At 43.2% G+C, this 17,528-nt stretch overlaps 1 protein-coding gene across 2 annotated transcripts; it reads right to left on the bottom strand.

Annotated features, from left to right (window-relative positions):
• Positions 1-1,367: 1,367 nt before the first annotated feature.
• On the bottom strand, positions 1,368-17,036 carry LOC149318663 (cyclin-J-like). Of its 2 annotated transcripts, none has more exons than XM_089510229.1 (6): positions 16,801-17,036; positions 13,882-13,996; positions 7,503-7,713; positions 5,701-6,000; positions 5,442-5,601; positions 1,368-4,260 (listed from the first exon to the last, which is right to left on the bottom strand). In XM_089510229.1, exons 2-6 carry the CDS (start codon positions 13,948-13,950, stop codon positions 3,864-3,866), a joined length of 1,137 nt encoding a protein of 378 aa, XP_089366355.1. In that variant the 5' UTR covers positions 13,951-13,996; positions 16,801-17,036; the 3' UTR covers positions 1,368-3,863. The 2 variants fall into 2 exon arrangements, with proteins under 2 accessions (XP_089366355.1, XP_089366356.1); XM_089510230.1 differs by lacking the exon at positions 16,801-17,036 and adding an exon at positions 15,664-16,359.
• Positions 17,037-17,528: the final 492 nt, after the last annotated feature.

The following is a 17,528-nucleotide window of genomic DNA, read 5'->3' as shown; positions in this document are numbered from 1 at the left end:
GCTGGGTACTCATTTTAGCGACCTCAGAAGGATGCAAGGCTGAGTCGATCCTGAGCCCACAGCTGGAATTGAACTCACAATCTTGCTTGACACAAGTCGCTGCAGTACAGGCATTTAACCATTGCACCACCAGGGCTTCTCGCTTATTTCCCTAAGCCATATATGGGTTCAGATGTGTCAAGCAATGGTTAGTTGAAAACACAGGTGAACAGTCCTTGTGAGCATGCTGAACAGGAGAGTGAAATCTCATGGACTGCTCATCATGGCCTTTCACCCCCACCCAAATTTCACTGGTCAGATTTGTGTTGCTTTAAAATGCAACTAGTGACGCACTCGCACCCAGGCTGGAAATGCGCCCTTGACTATTTTGTTGGATTTTAAAAGTTTGACTCCTGAATTTTAAAAGCCTGTATAGCATTTCTTTTCCAAAAGAGGTGACCATCCAGCCATTATCAAGAAATACCATTGCTGAGTGTTACACAGCAGCAATACAGAGCATTTCAAAATTGGTATCAATCTTATTAATCTAAAGATTAGTTTGACAATAAAGTGTAACCCCATGGATCAATAAAAGCCATCTTAATCCCCTAAACTAGTATGCTGTACATGAGAATTATTAAGCAAAGAACTGGAAGTTTGTAAGGACTTCACACCTTCTAAATTTGTTTCCATGTAATAGTCAAGATTTGTTACCCAAAAAACAATGAGTCCAATAGTATTCTTTTCTATCAGTACCTGGATCTTCTGCAAATGCTATCCAGACCTAAATGCAGTGGGCCCTTGGTATTCACTGGGGTTTGGTTCCAAGAACCTGCCCCCCCCATGCATACCAAAATCTGTGGATGCTCAAGTCCCATTAAATAAAATAGCACAGTAAAATGATGTCCCTTATATAAAATGGCAAAATTAAGCCTTGCTTTTTGGAGTTTATATTTTTAAAAATATTTTCAAGCCACAAATGGTTGGATCTGTGGATATGGAGGGTCAGCTATATATTAATGCTAGCATAGGTTGATGTTTAAGATAGCATGAAGCACATTGAATGAACCAGGGAAATGTTTCATTCTTAGGAGATAACTTCCTACCAAATACATTCAGTGTTCTCTCTGTACACTGGTGTGTATGAACTCTAAAGAGGAAAGTTTCTTGCAACTTATTTTCTTGACAGCAAGAGTATAAATAAATATGCTGTTGAACACTTAGATTTCAATCCTTGAGTATATGGTCAGTATTGCAATCATATACCAGTGTAAAGACTGTAGATTTATTATTAGTTGTTCATAAGCTTATATAGAAAAATTCCCTCCCTTCCTCTCCTTTCCAGAAGAGGATATTTCATGAAATGTAAGAGTACTCACTCTGTAATATACTTTTAAAATACTGTTTCCTACTTCACTTCCTGCCTTTTGTGGTTAGTATCTAAATCAGACTTCAAAGAGTGTGCTGGGATGTGTGCTCAAATTATGAACTCCACTTTATATATTCAGACACACAGACAGGTTACTCAAAACTAGTTTTATTTTTAAAAAGAGTGCATGGCACTCATCAGATTTCTTTGTTGTGGATATTTCTCTCATGACCATGACACACACATTTTAACTCCTGCAGTAGGAACTTCACGTAGTGTGTTGATTCAGTGGTGAATGACCAAACCCATTAAAAAAAAACAACTGGAAATGTTTCACAGTGCATATTCTATTGTCAATATAATGCTAGAATGTCAAACTCAAAATGCTAAATAATAAATAAATAAAAAACCAAAGAAAGCCATAAGCCCAATAGCATGTAGTGGATCCTTTAAAAAACAAACACACAAGTCTAATGACTTAAATACAAACAAGATACCCTATGTAGGCTTTGCTGTGTTAACTAGAAAAATTATCCCTCCCTCTCCATAATTCCAGTGTTAATTAGCTAATGGTTTTGAGCGTAAAGGCCTACAAGATAGATTCCTCTGATTTATTAGTAACTCTACTCTGCTGTCTTGCACATGGAGGATGAAACTGAAAACAATGCATCCTGCTGGTATTTCAAGCCATGGTTCACCACAAGACTGTACATTCAAAGTATTATTGAGGTAGTCAAACAATGAAGAATTTTTCATATAGTATTGCAAACTGAGATGTGTCTTTCTCTTCCAGATGCATTCTGCAGTCCTTCATCCCCATTTAAAAACGAAGCCATCAGTAATGTACACCGTATAACAAGACATTTCCACTCTTAACTAACTTTCTTTTCCCTCTGAAGGAAGAAGGGAACAAAGGTAACACTAAAATGGGCATAAGGAAGTAGTAAATAATTCCCTAACCTATAAAAGATGTTGTCTGAATGTTTTCCATCCTTTTTTCAGAAGTCCCTTTAAATCAGATGCCTTGAAAAATATATTATGGAATAAAATAATCACCACTACGTAGGATTGCTTCTCCCCTAAATTAAAGAATATTTTTTTGCAATCTGTTCTGCTCTTTAAAAAGGGCATTTAGCAATGTCACTCTCCTCTAAATGTCAAGTGTTTTAGGAATGGCCCCTTCTTCCCTTGGAAAAGTGTGTTGTATCAACATCCAATTCATATTCTTTAACCACATCTGTCCCCACTCCCAATATTCCTTTGGAAAAACCGTCAAGATATTCCCAGACCGCAGGCTGCAAGTACTACCCCATACTCCCAACCTCTACAGATTCCTTTCCTTTTCTACCTTGGATAGGCAACTAATTCTTAATTTTGTAAGCTAGAGGAGATTTCCTTAACCAAAAGTTTATCACCGATATCCTCTCCACACTTAAATAATTCTGCTTCTGATTGAGCCCTCTCACTTATGATAGTTATGTGATAATAGTATCACAGCACACTTAGTGTTATTGCCCGATTCACACCATAAAAATATTGGAATCACTATTTATTTCATAGTAGAGACAGGAAATTTAGCTCTGTGCAAGAGCTGCACATTTCCATTTCTCGTATCTTCTATAGCTATCAACTATAAGGCTGTATTTCTTGTAAGCACTTGAGTTGTGCTTCCCCAGTACAAACACTGGGAATTCATATAATGAAAAAAATCTGAGTTTTCTCGATAAAGTAAGTGGTTGCATAAACTAGGGGAAATCACAAACAGTTCTCCCCACTAGCTGTGGTACAATATTGGCTTTGTTTAAAGATAGCACACTTATTTCTCCCCACCCACAGCAAGTTTCTTTAAAAAGCACACTTTTGGATGAAGGGAATAGCCTGGATGACTATCTGAATTCCCTTTGGTATTTGCAACTGCATTTACAGTAAGCAAGAGAACTCCAGATAACTACTTCCACAATACAGACCAGTATCACAGTAGTTTGATTATTCCCTGAGTTAGTATGACAATTTGTCTCTAAATGGTCTCAATGAAGACAAAAGTACTTTGAAATAGAAGACATATGCAAATATTAATCCATTATAGCAAAAAAACCCAAAAACAAAACCCTCATCCACAGGTATGGATGAGAAACTGAGCCACTGATTAAATGAAGAGGTTCACTTCTCTCCCACCTGTCTCTCCATTTCCTGAAAAATGATGGCACTTCATGGACTTTTGATGCCTTAGTCAATACTGTATGGAGGTGTGCAATAGGGGTCACTCTTTGTGGGAAGACAAATGTGCAGTCAGTGCAGTCAGGAGAACAGGTTTAAGCTGAACACAATTAACTTCTGTGAGTCTGAATTATTTCCCCCAATGTTCTGAAATTTTAGCACCCTGTTGAAGATATGTTCTCATATCTATAAATTCTGATTTACTTTTGCGGATGGGAAATGGAATCTACCCATTTCCTTTTCCTACTGCCCTCCATTTTAGTTGATACTGACAACATTTAGGGTTCCCCTGTAGTTATCACCTCTCAAAGCAGGGGGTAATACAAGGATAACGTCCAGCATGCTGGTAGCTTCGGTTGTAAGAAACACTTAAACATGGCTTCACTTCTATTGGAACAGCTAAAGACATCCCAGTAGCAGTCTGTATATGGCCTCGAGCTTGAACACCACCTTGTAAACCACTGGGACAAGCATGCAGTGGATAAGATGATGTGGGACCGGATGATACAATCTGCTGACAGTTCTGTTGTGTTGCTGTTTGAGGATACTGTAGAGGAGTCTGATGTGCTTGAATATACTGGGGTATGTGCTGCTGAGGAGATTGAGGGGCTGTTTGAAATAAACTGGGCTGGGCAGCTTGAGAAACATGTTGTCCTTTTTGCTTGTTGGCTTCTTTTACATCATTGTCATGGGCACTAGAATATAAAATTAAACTTAGTTAATGCCCTGTTTTATGGCTACAATTCACAATCAACTCATCCCATATGCAAGTATAGGATATTTCCATGTGTCCTTAATGAAGACCAGTACTACTTCTGGCAGTATCACTTTGTGCCCAGCAGTCCACTCCTGTACATACTTTATTCACATGTATATATTTATATTTATACAGAGCGTTGGTTTTTTTTTATTTTGGAATATTTACATATGCATAAGGTATCTTGGAGATAAAATCCAAGTCTGAACATGAAATTCATTTATGTTTCATATACACCTTATACACACACCTAAAAGGTAATTTTATATACTATGTTTTTAATACCTTTGTGCACAAAACACTGTTTGTACACTGAACCATCAGAAAGCAAAGGTATCACTATCTCAGCCAACCATGTGAACAATTTTGGGTCTTGGAATATTTCAGATTCTGGAATTCTGGGTAAGAGACCCAACGTGTGCTTTTGTAGGTCACAGCTTGTTGGGAGCCATTGGCTAACATACTGTAAATTGCTTAGAGAGTGCTTAGCACTACAAAGTGGCATAGAAATGCAAGTGCTATTGCTACTGACATTCTCTATTGCAGTTGTGGATCCATAACCAGTTACAGATCTGTAACTGCTCCGTATTTAGTAAGATTATGTAGTCATGATTGTGGCACTATTGTCATGATTGTAAATGCCCACCTTAACAGCCAGCAATAGCACAGAGTGGAAAAGGTCTGCTCAGCTGCTGATTGAAGCACACAGAATGTGATGTTTCCAGCCCCTCCCACCAGCAAGCAATGTTGATAAGGAATTGTGCCAATGGTCCTGCTCTTTATTGTTGCGGCCCCACTGGCTGGTGGGAGGCAGCTGGAAATGTCAGACTGTTCGTGCTCCAACTTGCAATGGAACAGACCTTCTTCTCTCAATGTGGCTGTTGGCTGTTAAGGTAGGCTTCAGTAGTTGGTCCAGGAGACAATAGTTATGTATCTGTAACTAAGCAGTTGATGGAGAATATTGGTGCATATTAGAAAATTGCCTTGTTTCCCCATTTGAGGTGAACAGGGGAATATAAATCAAATAACCACTTCTGCTGGATGGGAAATCTGGGGAAAATCCTTGTGTGGTTTAAATATAACAGGCTATCAAAGTGTGAAACCACTATAAAAACTTACACCAACAGCCGTTCAATGCATGACACCAAGAAGTCCCAGGAGTATGCAGTGAGACGATGGAGTCGTGCTGGCCATGTTGGGGAAAGACGCAAGATCATCCTTGAAGAAGCCACACATGCAGCAGCCACTAACGAAGGGGCATAATTTAAAAATGCATGATCTGGAGAGACATCGGAGGATCACGGTTAAGTCAAACACAGTATTAGCTGTGCAACTAAGTAACTACAGGCGTCTTTAGAACAAAGCCATGAAAACGCACCTTGCAGGGACACCTCCAAAAAGTAGTCAGCATATTTTGCCATATACAACTTTGTCTTTTCCAGGCACACCATTGGCCATCCATCATGGAGATCCGATTCATGCACAGCAATAGAAAGATAATAGTCAATAAAGTGAGCAGCTGTTGGGAGGCAAAGGTTCCACTGGAAGGTTTCTAGTAACAGCAGCTCCATATGCAGCAAGTTCTGTTTAGTTAGGACCAAGTTCATGTTAGTCATACAACCCAGGCTGTTTAGCTGTTCAAGTTTAGGCACACTGTCTTCCTTTTCTTCAAATTTACCTTGAAGGAAATGAGAAGATGAAATAGCATTATGCAATTAATTACGTAACCAAAGAGATTGTGTATGTTTCCATAGCTGAAGTATCATATCTCAAAAAGAGAAGACTCTTTTTTATAAACAGTTGCTATTAAAAAAATAGGTAACAGCTTGTTCTGAGGGAAAAGTTACAATTCCAGTATACTCTCTGATCACTTATAGAAAAGCACAACTGGGTGTATTTTTACATGTATAAAAGATAGATAACAAATCTATGTTCGAGAACATTTTTTTTTTAAAAAAGCAAGTTTCTCATTCAAAGATTAACAGTGTCTGTGTGCACATGTATTTTTAAAACTCTTATTTTTCATTTGTCATAACTTGTAATAATCTAATTTGATCTTCATATTTTCAATTGCAATGCAAAAGAGAACAAGAAGTTTTATAGTCCCTTAAAGACTAACAAATTTTATTTGGCATAAGCTTTCATTGACTCCAGCCAGCTTCACCAGCTAAAGCTAACCCAAAACAGGACTTGTTAGTCTCTAAAGTTGCATATGTCTCACACATCTTGAAATTAATACAAAAAAAGTTTACATATTTTGAGAAATTCTGCCCAATGCCATTGCAAAATTAACCACCTCAAACCTATTAAAGTAGCTACAATAATTCCTGGTAATCATTCTGCTCACAGTGAGTGATGCCCTGACACAGGGCATGTAGACATGAATGAAACTATTCCACATAAACCAATGAGTAACTGCTTAATCTCTTTACCTCCCTTGCAATCTTTTAAAATCTTGCAACAATTTCTGTGATTTCAGAGCATATACAATCACCCTTCCACATCTGTGGGTTTGATTTTTGCAGCTTTGATTATTTATGGATTTGATTAATAAATTATCTCTAGGAATCTTTTTGGCCCTCCAGTGCGAGTTTATGGGCAATGTCTGCCAGAAGTTACACTGGAGAACCTAGAGATCCTTAGAACGTTTCTCTAGGTTTTTGTAGGTCCTCCAGTGCAATTCTATGGTCACCTTCCAGCAGACCACAGACCTGTGCTGGAGGACCTAGAGATTCCTAGAGTGCAATTCTCTAGGTATTGTTTTTATTATTTATGGGTTTTCCACTTTTACAGGCCTTCTGCACCCCTAACTGCAGCAAATGTGGAGGCCCATTGTAATGGGCTGGAAAACTAAGTAGCATTACATGGGTAGCGGTTGTAAAATTTTGAATAAAAGATTTGACATTAAATATATAAACAAGAGCAAAATACCACTAAGTAAAAATCAAATATAAGTTAGGTTTGGTAAAAATTGGGCTGTGAAAATAGTACCCAAGGAAGTTGTAAACTCCAGCCTGTGGAATAATGTGTCTAAGTGGATAGAGAACATGGGCTTAGTGTACCAGAACTGGATCTCAAGATGATTGATTTTAATGTTCAGTTCCAAAAAGTTTGGAATAAAGCCACACACTTGCTGGACTGAGTAATATCAACTGATTAAGCCTGTTGCTTTATACTTACTTGCTAACAGCAAGCAGGAAAGAGCAACCACATGTAGCTGTTGAATTGATATGTCATAACGGTCCATAAAGAGGTCTAGTAGATAAACAGCAAGATGTCGGGCAGCAGGACAGAGTCTGAAGCGATTGCTCACAATGGCAATCAAGTCTGCAAAATATCTTCTCAGGTTCAACTGGGGAGATTGGCCTTTATATGACGGTAGCTTCAGCTCCTAAGTGGAGAATAATAAATATTTTTACGACAATGCTACTACTGTTTAGGCACAATTAAATAAATATAAAATATTGGTATGATTTAGTATCCTAGAGTTACAGTTCATCCTTTTTTCACAGTTAAGAACAGGTACTATACAAGTACTAAGGATATACAACAGTTGAAAGGATCTACAGAGTTGTGTGCATGCAACTGATGCTTATCTCTGCGCAAATACCAGAACTTTGTGCACATTTACACCATCATTATGGTAAATGAATCAAGATACCAGGTAAGGAGGACAAACAACATGGCTGCTGCTAATGGCTGAATCCATGCTGCAGAAATAATGCCACAATTCAATGCTATGGAATTCTGGAAACTGTAGTTTTGTGTGATATGCCAGTATAGTGGTGTGGTTTTGAGTACTGAACTACAATATTGCTTTAAAAAAAATAAAATTCAGGGAAGAAAAGTTGCCCTGCAGACAGTAGGGCTACCTCAACAAACCATGCCCTAGCTTAAAAATCCTTTGGACATGTGGAAGTACAGATTGAAGCAATTGCTACAAACATTACCCACCCACCACCCAAATGAATGGAACAGGCATATACAGAGGCAACAAGAACTGGCAAAACCCATAGTTATATCACAACTCACACTGGAAGACTTCGGAAAAGACAAAAATAGTGTGCCAGAGATAAAAACAAATAATTTGTGCAGAATGGACAGTATGAACCCACCCCCCACCCCCAAATATCCGCAGGGGATACATTTCCAGACTTTGTATGCCTAGGCAAAACTATGGATAGTAGCAAACACCAGGCTGGGAAATAAAGGGAGGGAGGGAGGGATGCAGCTCTACTGCCCTGCTCCTTCCTTCCTCCCTTCCCTCCCTCCTGACAGGCCTTGGAGAGCTTTCCACATGCCCCACTCTATCTCTGTTGGTCATGGGATGAAGACAGGGGGATGCCCCATTGTGCAGCAGCCAGCTGGCCAGAACTACCTGCCTTGGCCACACACAGCTCACCTCCATCTCTAGTTTATGTTTCTTGGCTGAAAGAAATGTGGGGGTGAAGCTGTACAGCTCTCTTGGTGGCGGGCACGATAGTCTTGTGTACAAGAACAAAAGGAAGGAAGGCTGGCTGGCTGCTTGGTTGCTACTCCCAAGGATGCAAAAGAGAGCAGCAACCGAGCATCTGGCCATCCAGCCGTCCTTTTGTTATTGCATGCAAGAGCGTGGCACCCAACACCAACAGATGTGCACAGCTTCATGCATCCGGGCCTCCTGCACCTCTCTGAGAAGCACAAATTGCAAGTGGTGAGTCAGACATAGCCAAAGTAGATGTTCCTCGGCAGTTGGCTGTGGTGTGAAGTGGGGGTCAGAAATGGCAGCAAGGTGAGGATGGAGGGGACTGTGGGAAGAAGGAAAGTGAAACTGGTGTTGGCGCTACTTCCCTCCCTCCCTCCCTGACACCTCGAATGAGGAGAAGTCAAGGAAAGATTCTGGCTGGCAGCAGTGACCACACCTATGGATCGCAGGTACCAGTCCCATAGATACAGAGGTCATATGTAATTCCAAATGTTTCCATATCCTGAAATATGATAAAGTATAGCTGAGTATGTTACCAATAGTATGTTACCATGAGATAACTCTCCCTCTGCTTCACAAACAGTGTTTGTAACTATGCTTATTTGCCGCAGCTCCCTATGTTTTATGACCCCCCCCCAAAAAAAAAATGGCTAGGAGTTTGATTCAGTATGTCATGATATTACACAATGTAAAGAAATCAAATAATACTGAAGACTATGATCAGAATTCTCAAAGTTTGAGTTGTGGCTGTTGTCAAAAGCAGCAGTCATGGCTACAGATTGGATTAGGGCAGCAGTGCTGAGGTCAAAGCAGTTTGGCCTCCCCCCCCAAATGCTGTTATTCCAGGTGAACGTCTTCTCCTCTTACCAATTCTTAGGCAAGAAGATTTGGAAAATTTCATAGAGGATGTGAGAGTTATATCTAACCTAAAGCCTCCCACATTACATGCAGTGCAGCATTGCCTCTGAAATGCAGGCTTGTCACCATGAGAACATTTCCACTTTGTCAGCTTGGAGAAATGAAACCTGCCTGAGACAACCCTATGCCTCCCCATCACCAGCATAGTCACCAGACACTACTTTAATTTCAGTACATGGAAGAGACCACAAGGTCAATCCAGTCAAGCCCCATTCTGCCATGCTGGAATACATAATCAAAGCACCTCGAAACACGGCCATCCAGCCTCTGTTTAAAAACCTCCAAAGAAGGAGACTTCACCACTCTCTAAGGGAGTGTGTTCCACTGTCGAACAGCCCTTACTATCACTAAGTTCCTCCTAATGTTGAGGTGGAATCTCTTTTTATGTAGTTTGCATCCATTGTTCCATGTCCTAGTATCTGGCGCAATGCAGCAGACAACAAGCCTGCTTCACACTATCACTGTGCTCAAAATAAATTTTCTCTCAATCCAGTATATCCACCTATTCCATTCCTACGGCACAAAAACAACTAGACAATTCACTACATGAGCTCATTGTATGAGCTCCACTCTCAGAACAGTCCTGTCATACAAAGAGATATTGGTTGCTAGTTTACATTTTGACGGAGCATATGACTAAAACTAATTCAAGTGGTGCAGGCAATTCATGAGGGCATGTACCATTCGGTCAGCAATCCAGGAAGTTGCCCAAGATGAAAAGGACAGACCCTTGTTTACTGTCTACTTGAGGCATCATGCCCAAGGGCACAAAGGTCTTGAGAAACAGTTAAACTGGAAAGAAAGACCTGCCATTATTAATCAGTATCTGACATTTACAGCAGTAGTAACTGCTGAGAGAGCATTTGTGTTACCAGAGGCAACTACATACAACAGGCATAATAAATAGGTGCAAAGTGATTACACAACTGATAGAACTGAATCAGTAAGAATCAGCAGCTGGCAATTCCTGTCAAGTGGCCTTAGTTCTTCTGGTAGCGCTTATGTCAGAGTTGCACCGGTGTAAGAATGCAGACAATATAACTTTGCTTTATGCAGAAAAGCTGCCCATGGTGAATATTTATCCTCCTGATGAAGTACAGCAATCCTGTCAGAAACAGGTAGCAATTCTTCAAATATTTGTAAGAACAGAAAAACCAAAACCACTGGAACCAAGCATATATCCACTTATAAGTACAAGCAACATTTTAAAAATCCTTTGGTGACTTCTATTTGTTCCCTTAAGTACTGGTAGAATTTGACCCTCTCCATGGAATCTCACTAAGCAAAAAATGTTAACCATTTCCAGATATTAATTTGAACAAGAGGGCTGGTTTTTTAAAATATTATTATTGTTGTTGCCAGTCTTCAAAAGAGAGACCTGAATTGGTCCAGCAATTTCTAACCAGGCTCTAAAGCACTTAGCCTTAATGTCTTTTTAACAACCACCCAGCCTCTCTCACAGATGTTCCTGTGATGCAGCAACCCACTATCACATTTCTCTAATTTGTGTAGTTCAGCCACATTCCCATGAACCTATGTTCAGTAGTGATCCAGGTAGACTTTAAGGCAAGTCTTCAGAAGTTGCCCTGATGGACCCTTTCAAGTAAAAAAGACCCTGACACATGGGATGATTCCAAAGTGGCAACCAATCATATTCCACTTTGGGGGCAATTACTTTCCTCATAAGGCCTGAATAGGCAGAGACTAAACAGACTGGCCAGAAACCTGTATCAGCTACTTAGTTAAGTATGCTTAACTTCCCCTGGCTTTCTCACCTCAAAGCTGATGGAAACTGTCATTCAACACTGCTCCAAGAGCCAACAGAATACTCCTCCTTCTCCCCATGCAGCTGATATCCAATAAAGTAAGAGGTGAGGGGAATTACAATCCTGTCAATAGTGTCAAAATCATGACTAAGTAGTGATCATGAATATAGAACATTTACCTAATTTACTCATCCATTTTGTATTCATGATCACTTTGTTGTTGTGTACTTTCAAGTCATTTCCAACTCATGGCAAACCTATAATGGGGTTTTCTTGGCAAGGTATGTTCAGAGGTTTGCCACTGCCTTCCCTTAAGGCTAAGAGAGCATGACTTGCCCAAGGTCACCCAGTGCCAAGCGGGAATCAAACCCTAGTCTCCATAGTCAACCACTTAACACACAAACACTTACCATGCTGCTTAGCCACAATTTTGACACTATTATCATGATTGTAACTTCCCCCCCTCAACCTACTTTACTGGTCATCAGCTGCATAAGGAGTAGGAGGTCCACCACCCCCCTGAAGTCATCACCAGCTGAGCAGTTTGCCCATCAGCCAACTTAGTGATGATTCCTTCAGGTCTGAAGAGGTTGGGTTGCATCTTGTGGAATCCTAAAGTTTGTAGCTTAGTGAAGCACCAGAGCAATTTGGCTGAGAGTTGCAAATGCCCCATGAAACTACAAGGGCTAGGATTCCACAGGATAAACATGGCAGTTAAAGGGGACTCATATCACTATAATAGTGTGGAAGGGCCCAAGGTGGAGATAAAGAGGCTTGAATTAATTTCTTGAACATCATGTCACAGTCACCTTTTCTGCATCTGAGGAAGTAGGCTGAAGTCTACAAAAGCCCATGCTTCCTTCTCCCTTTCAGTGAATCTCAAAGGTCCTACAAGATCCCTTTGCATACTGATTTTTCAGACTAACACAGCTTTGTCTTTGAATTCAGTCACCTTTTCTGTAAGTGCTGGAAAGCATTTTGCACTGAGCAATTGATTCAGCCTACCTCATGTTACAGCTTCAGACTCTGCTACAAAAAAGCAACAGTGATTTACATATGTGAAGCAGCCACCCTGACTCAAGACAATAACTCAATTTCTTGGAGCTTCTTCAAGTTCCATCACTGCCACAGAAATTTTTATTTAGACTCCAATCCAGAAAAGAGAGGCACAGACTGATGCTGGACAGGGTTAGACACACCCAGACATGCCAGTCAGGATATTAACTTTCTTTTTGTTAACAGAGAGCAGGCTTTTTTCATCTACTCTCTGCACCAATTATAAATTTGCTCCTGGGAGTTCCTCAGGAATGGCATGTGAGGGTCTGCAGATAGTGGGGTGATGTTAGAATGACCACCTCCATGATGGGAATGGAGCAATTTAGGCTCTAAATCTCAGAAATCAATGGCAAGTCATAGCTGTATAGTTGGCCCTCTATATTCACATATTCATCTACTCTTGAAAATATTCCAAAATAAAAAAAAAAGAAATCAAGCAAGAGAGCAAACCTTAACTTTGCCATTTTATATAAAGGACACTATTTTACTATGCCACTGTACTTAACGGGCCTTGAACATCCACAGATTTTAGGGGGCCTGGAACCAAACTCTAGCAGATACCAAAGGCCCACTGTATAAGACCACAATCCTGTGTGTGTCTATGCAGGAGACACACTGAGATCAATGAGTTACCAAGTAACTGTGCAAAGGATGATAACCAGTTTCACCTAGAGCTTAGTCTCATTGAAACTGGCAATGCAAGTTATTAGAAGCCTACTTAATCACTAAGTTTCAGTGGCAAGACTAACTTTCAGTGCGTGTTGTGCGGGTGCCTAGAAACAAACAAATTTAGCAAGTCTTGCTTTTTAGTAGTGTGCTTAGGATTACAATCTCTGCCTCAGTCTGTCCACCTGTAAATGTGAACAAAACAGTAAGCACAGTGTAGCAATCTGAGAGTTGGACTAAGACTCCTGAAGACCAGGGTTCGAATCCCCCACTCAGTCATCAAATACACTGGGTGACCTTGGGCAAATCACACTCTCTCAGTCTCAGAGGATAGCAAAGCGCTATGTAAATCCTATGGCGCTATATAAATAAACGTAATAATAATAATAATAATAATAATGGCAATGACAAACTCCCCCTGAACAAATCTTGCCAAGAAAACCCCATAACAGGGTTGCCCTAAGTTGGAAATGACTTGAAGGCACACAACACACACACACAGGGCAGGAGGTGGAGAGAAAAAGAGTCCAAGGCATGTTTGTCCCACCCATCCCAAAGTCTCCAAAACTGTGACCAGCCCACCTGGATCTAACTCTCCCCTCCATCAGGCACAACTTTCTGATTTGGGACTCAACCAGGAAAGTGAGCAGCCAGGGTGATGGCAGTGGCCTCACTCCCAGGGTGTTACCTTGTAGCGGAGGGCTTGGTGGATATCTGCAGCCAGCTGTCCCTTCCACCACTGCACCTCCAGCTCCATGGGACGAGGCGGGGTGGCCGGCAGTCAGCAGCAGCAGCCTTGGAGCCTGAAGAGGGAGAAAGAGGAATGGAGAAGCAGCGCTCGCTCAGAACAGAAGTAGCTCATCATCCCCTCCCAGGGTAACCGGAGGTCCTCCTTTTCTGGGACTTGCCCGACCTTTCAACCTTCTGCCCAGGAGGAATTCCAAAATATCCTCCTTTTGAGCATGACTAAGAAGCAGGAATTTATATTTATATTAGAGTGTTTTTAGCCTTTATTCTGTCATGTCCTCCATTTTTCTTGAATGTCCCACATTTTGCAGTGTCTTGTTCTCCTCTGCAGTTAGGACATCTGGTCACCCTGCATGCAACCCACTGGGTGATCTTGGGTGAGTCGCTCTCTCTCTCGGTCTCAAGGGAAGTCCATGGCAAACCACTTCTGAACAAATCTTGCCCAGAAAACCCAGGGTGACCAGAGGTCCTTTTCCAGGACACGCCCTACATTCCAAACTTCTGTCCAGGAGGAATTCCTAAATCTCTTCCATTTTGGGCATGACTAAGCAGCGTGAATTTATATTTCTAGGAGTGTTTTTAGCTTTCATTTGTCCTGTCCTACATTCTGCAGTGCCTTGTCCTCCTTAGCAGTGAGAACATCTGGTCACCCTGCACCATGCCCACTAATGATGGGGAGGGGGGGGCTTTTTACTTTGGCTCCCCTCCATTAAACCCTTCCCTCAATTTCTCTCTCCTGCCCCAGATTCCCAGCATCCCCCCCCCCCACACACACACACACGTCTCTCTTCAGGGAGAGTCAGCCCACTGACATGCAAAGCAGCTGATCCCACTCAGCCCCATGGGAAGGAGGGGGGAGAAGTGGATGGGGGATCAGGATACTAGTGGGGGGGCAGTGGCCTCTGCTGCTGCAATTCTCCTTTTTCCTGAAATGTTGAGATGATCTTCTAAGACGGAGGGAGTTCTAGCAAGACAGACTCTTCTAAGCGGGCTGAGTCTGAATTGAGACTGTTGGGACTTTTCTAAGAGGGCTGAATCTGAATTGAGACTCCCGAGACTCTTCAGAGGGCTAAAACAGATTGCAGAAATAATGCATCTTGAGACCACTTTTACTGCCCTGGTTCAGTGCCAGGGAATCCTGATAACTATAGTTAGTTGTGGCACTGGAGCTCTCTCACGGAGAAGGCTAAATGTTTCACAAGACTACAGTCCCCAGGGTTCCCTAGCATTGAGCCAAGTCAGTTAAAATGGTCTCAAGCTGGATTATTTCTGTAGTCTGCTTTGGCCCTAAAGGGGCTGAATCTGAACTGAGACTCTTCTAAGAGGGCTGAGTATGAACCGAGACTGTTGCGACTTTTCTGAAAGGGCTTAAATCTTGAATAGAGACTGTCGAGATTTTTCTAAAAGGGCCGAATTTGTCAGGATGTTTCTGAGAGGACTGAATCTGAATTGAGAATGTGGATACTTTTTTAAGAGAGTTGAATCTGAACCGAAACTCTTCTAAGATGGCTAAATCTGGATTGAGGATGAATCGAGACTGTGGAGACTTTTCTAAGACTGACAAGACTGTCCAGACTCTTAAGAGGGCTGGATCAAGACCCCAGTGTCTTTTTTGCTTTCAAAGGCAGTGGGATCAAGGCGGCTGGGTGGAAAGCGAGACTTTTTTTCCTACTTCATAAGAGGAGGGTTCTTTGGGGTTCCCTTCAAGGAGAGCTTTCCTCACCTCTGTCTCTCATTCTTTCCTGGCCTCTCAGGACCAGAAAGGGATCCAGGGGAGGGAAGGCTAGAGTATAGCTGAGCTCTGGAGGCCCCTGCTTGATGTATGAGAGCTCCCTCCCTGATGTAAAGGAAGGTCAGGGGGAGGAGGAGGAGGAGGAGGAGACTGGGGTTGGGGATCTGATGGGGAGAAAGGAAGGGGGAACTGATGGGAGGGAAGATGGGAGGTAGATAAAAGGGGGAGAAGGAGGAGGAAAATGGGAGGTAGGTAAAGGGGGGAGAAGGGGGTTGGGAAGTTGATGGGGAAGAAGCAGGGGTTGGTAAACAGGGGTGTGAAGGGTAGTGGGGGGCTGGGGACCTGATGGGGGAAGGAGAAGGAGGGGAAAGTAATTGGGGGAGAAGGAAGGGGTTGGGAAAGTGCTGGGGGAAAAGAAGGGCAGGGGTCAGGAAAGTGATGGGGAGAAGAAGTAGGAGGGGGTCGGAAACAGGGGGAAGGAGTGGGTCTGTGAATTGATGGGGAGAAGTAGGAAGGGGTGGGGGGTAAAGGGAGTGTGGGGCTGTGGAAAAGGAGGAGGAGGGGAAGTAGCTGGGGAGAAGGAAGGAGGCTGGGAAAGTGAAGGGGAAAGGGGGGGTGGCAGGGAAAGGGATAGGGGAAGAATAGTAGGAAGGGGTGGTGAAACGGGGGAGAAGTAAGTGATGGGGAGGAGGAGGAGGAGGGGGAAAGGGAAGTCTGGGGTTGTGGAAGCGAGGAGGAGGGGAAGGTAATTGGGGGAGGAGGAGGAGGAGGAGGCAGACGGTGGGGGAAAGGAGGGTGAGGAGGAGGAGGAGGAGGAGGCTAATGGGAGGAAGGAGGGTCGCAGACTGTCGGGCAGAAGATGGAGGAGGAGGAGGCCCTTTCCCTCCCGCTGAGATGGCGAAGGGTCCAGCGGGGCTTTCTTCTTCTTCTTCTTCTTCTTCTTCTTCTTCTTCTTCTCTTTCAGGACCCCTTCTCTCTCTCTCTCTCTCTCTCTTTCTCTGTCTCTCCTTCCTTCCTTCCTTCCCTCGGAGTCCGACCGCAGGGCAACAACGGCCAGCCCTTCCTCGTGGCAGACAAAGCGGCTCCCAGGGCGAGGCTCCCCTCCTGGGCACTCACTCACTCACTCACCTCACTCGCTGCCCGTCCGGCCCGGGGCTGCTGCTCCCTCTCCGTCTCCTTCTTCCTCCTCCTCCGCCGGCGGCAGCAGCGAGGAGGGCATTCCCAGCGCCTCGGGGAGCCTCCTTCCGCCAGGGCTCCTCCATCACCGGCGCCGGCTCCCCTCCTCCTCTGCCGCCGCCGCCGCCGCGGCCATTGTTAAAAGGCCTCCCCAGAAGAAGTCGAGAGAAAGAGGGAGACGGGCTCCTTGTATACAAAGAGCAGGAGCCCAGGGGGCACGCGGCCGCGCCTCGGCCAATCACAGGCTGTTTTACAACTCCGCTCGAGACGCGCCAGCCAATCACGGAGCGGCATGCAAAAATGGAGGAAGGGGAGGGGGAAGGCGTCGAGGGGAAAGATTGAGAGAGAGAGAGGCCCCTCCCACTGTTTCATGTGTTGTTGCCCTGACTGGGAACTTTTTGGGCCAATTGGGTTGCCGTAGGCTGCCTCAGGATTTTTAGGGAAATGGGGGGGAAAGGTGAGGGAGTGAGTGAGTCACGTGTTCAGGTGTTGTTGCCCTGACTGGGAAGTTTTGGGCCAATTGGGTTGCCGTAGCCCCCTTCTTTATTTTAGGGAAATGGAGGGAGAGGGAAAGGGTGAGGGGGCAGTCACGTGGTTAAGTGTTGTTCTTGTGTGGCTCCTGAGTGTATGGTGACTCAGAGAGGGTTTGCCATGGCCATCCTCTGAGGCTGAGAGAGTGT

The sequence above is a fragment of the Sceloporus occidentalis genome, unplaced genomic scaffold, assembly GCF_023333645.1.
Source record: "Sceloporus occidentalis isolate IW3139 unplaced genomic scaffold, rSceOcc1.0.p SCAF_2, whole genome shotgun sequence".
NCBI lineage: Eukaryota > Metazoa > Chordata > Lepidosauria > Squamata > Phrynosomatidae > Sceloporus > Sceloporus occidentalis.
This window is presented reverse-complemented; position numbering and strand designations above follow the sequence as displayed.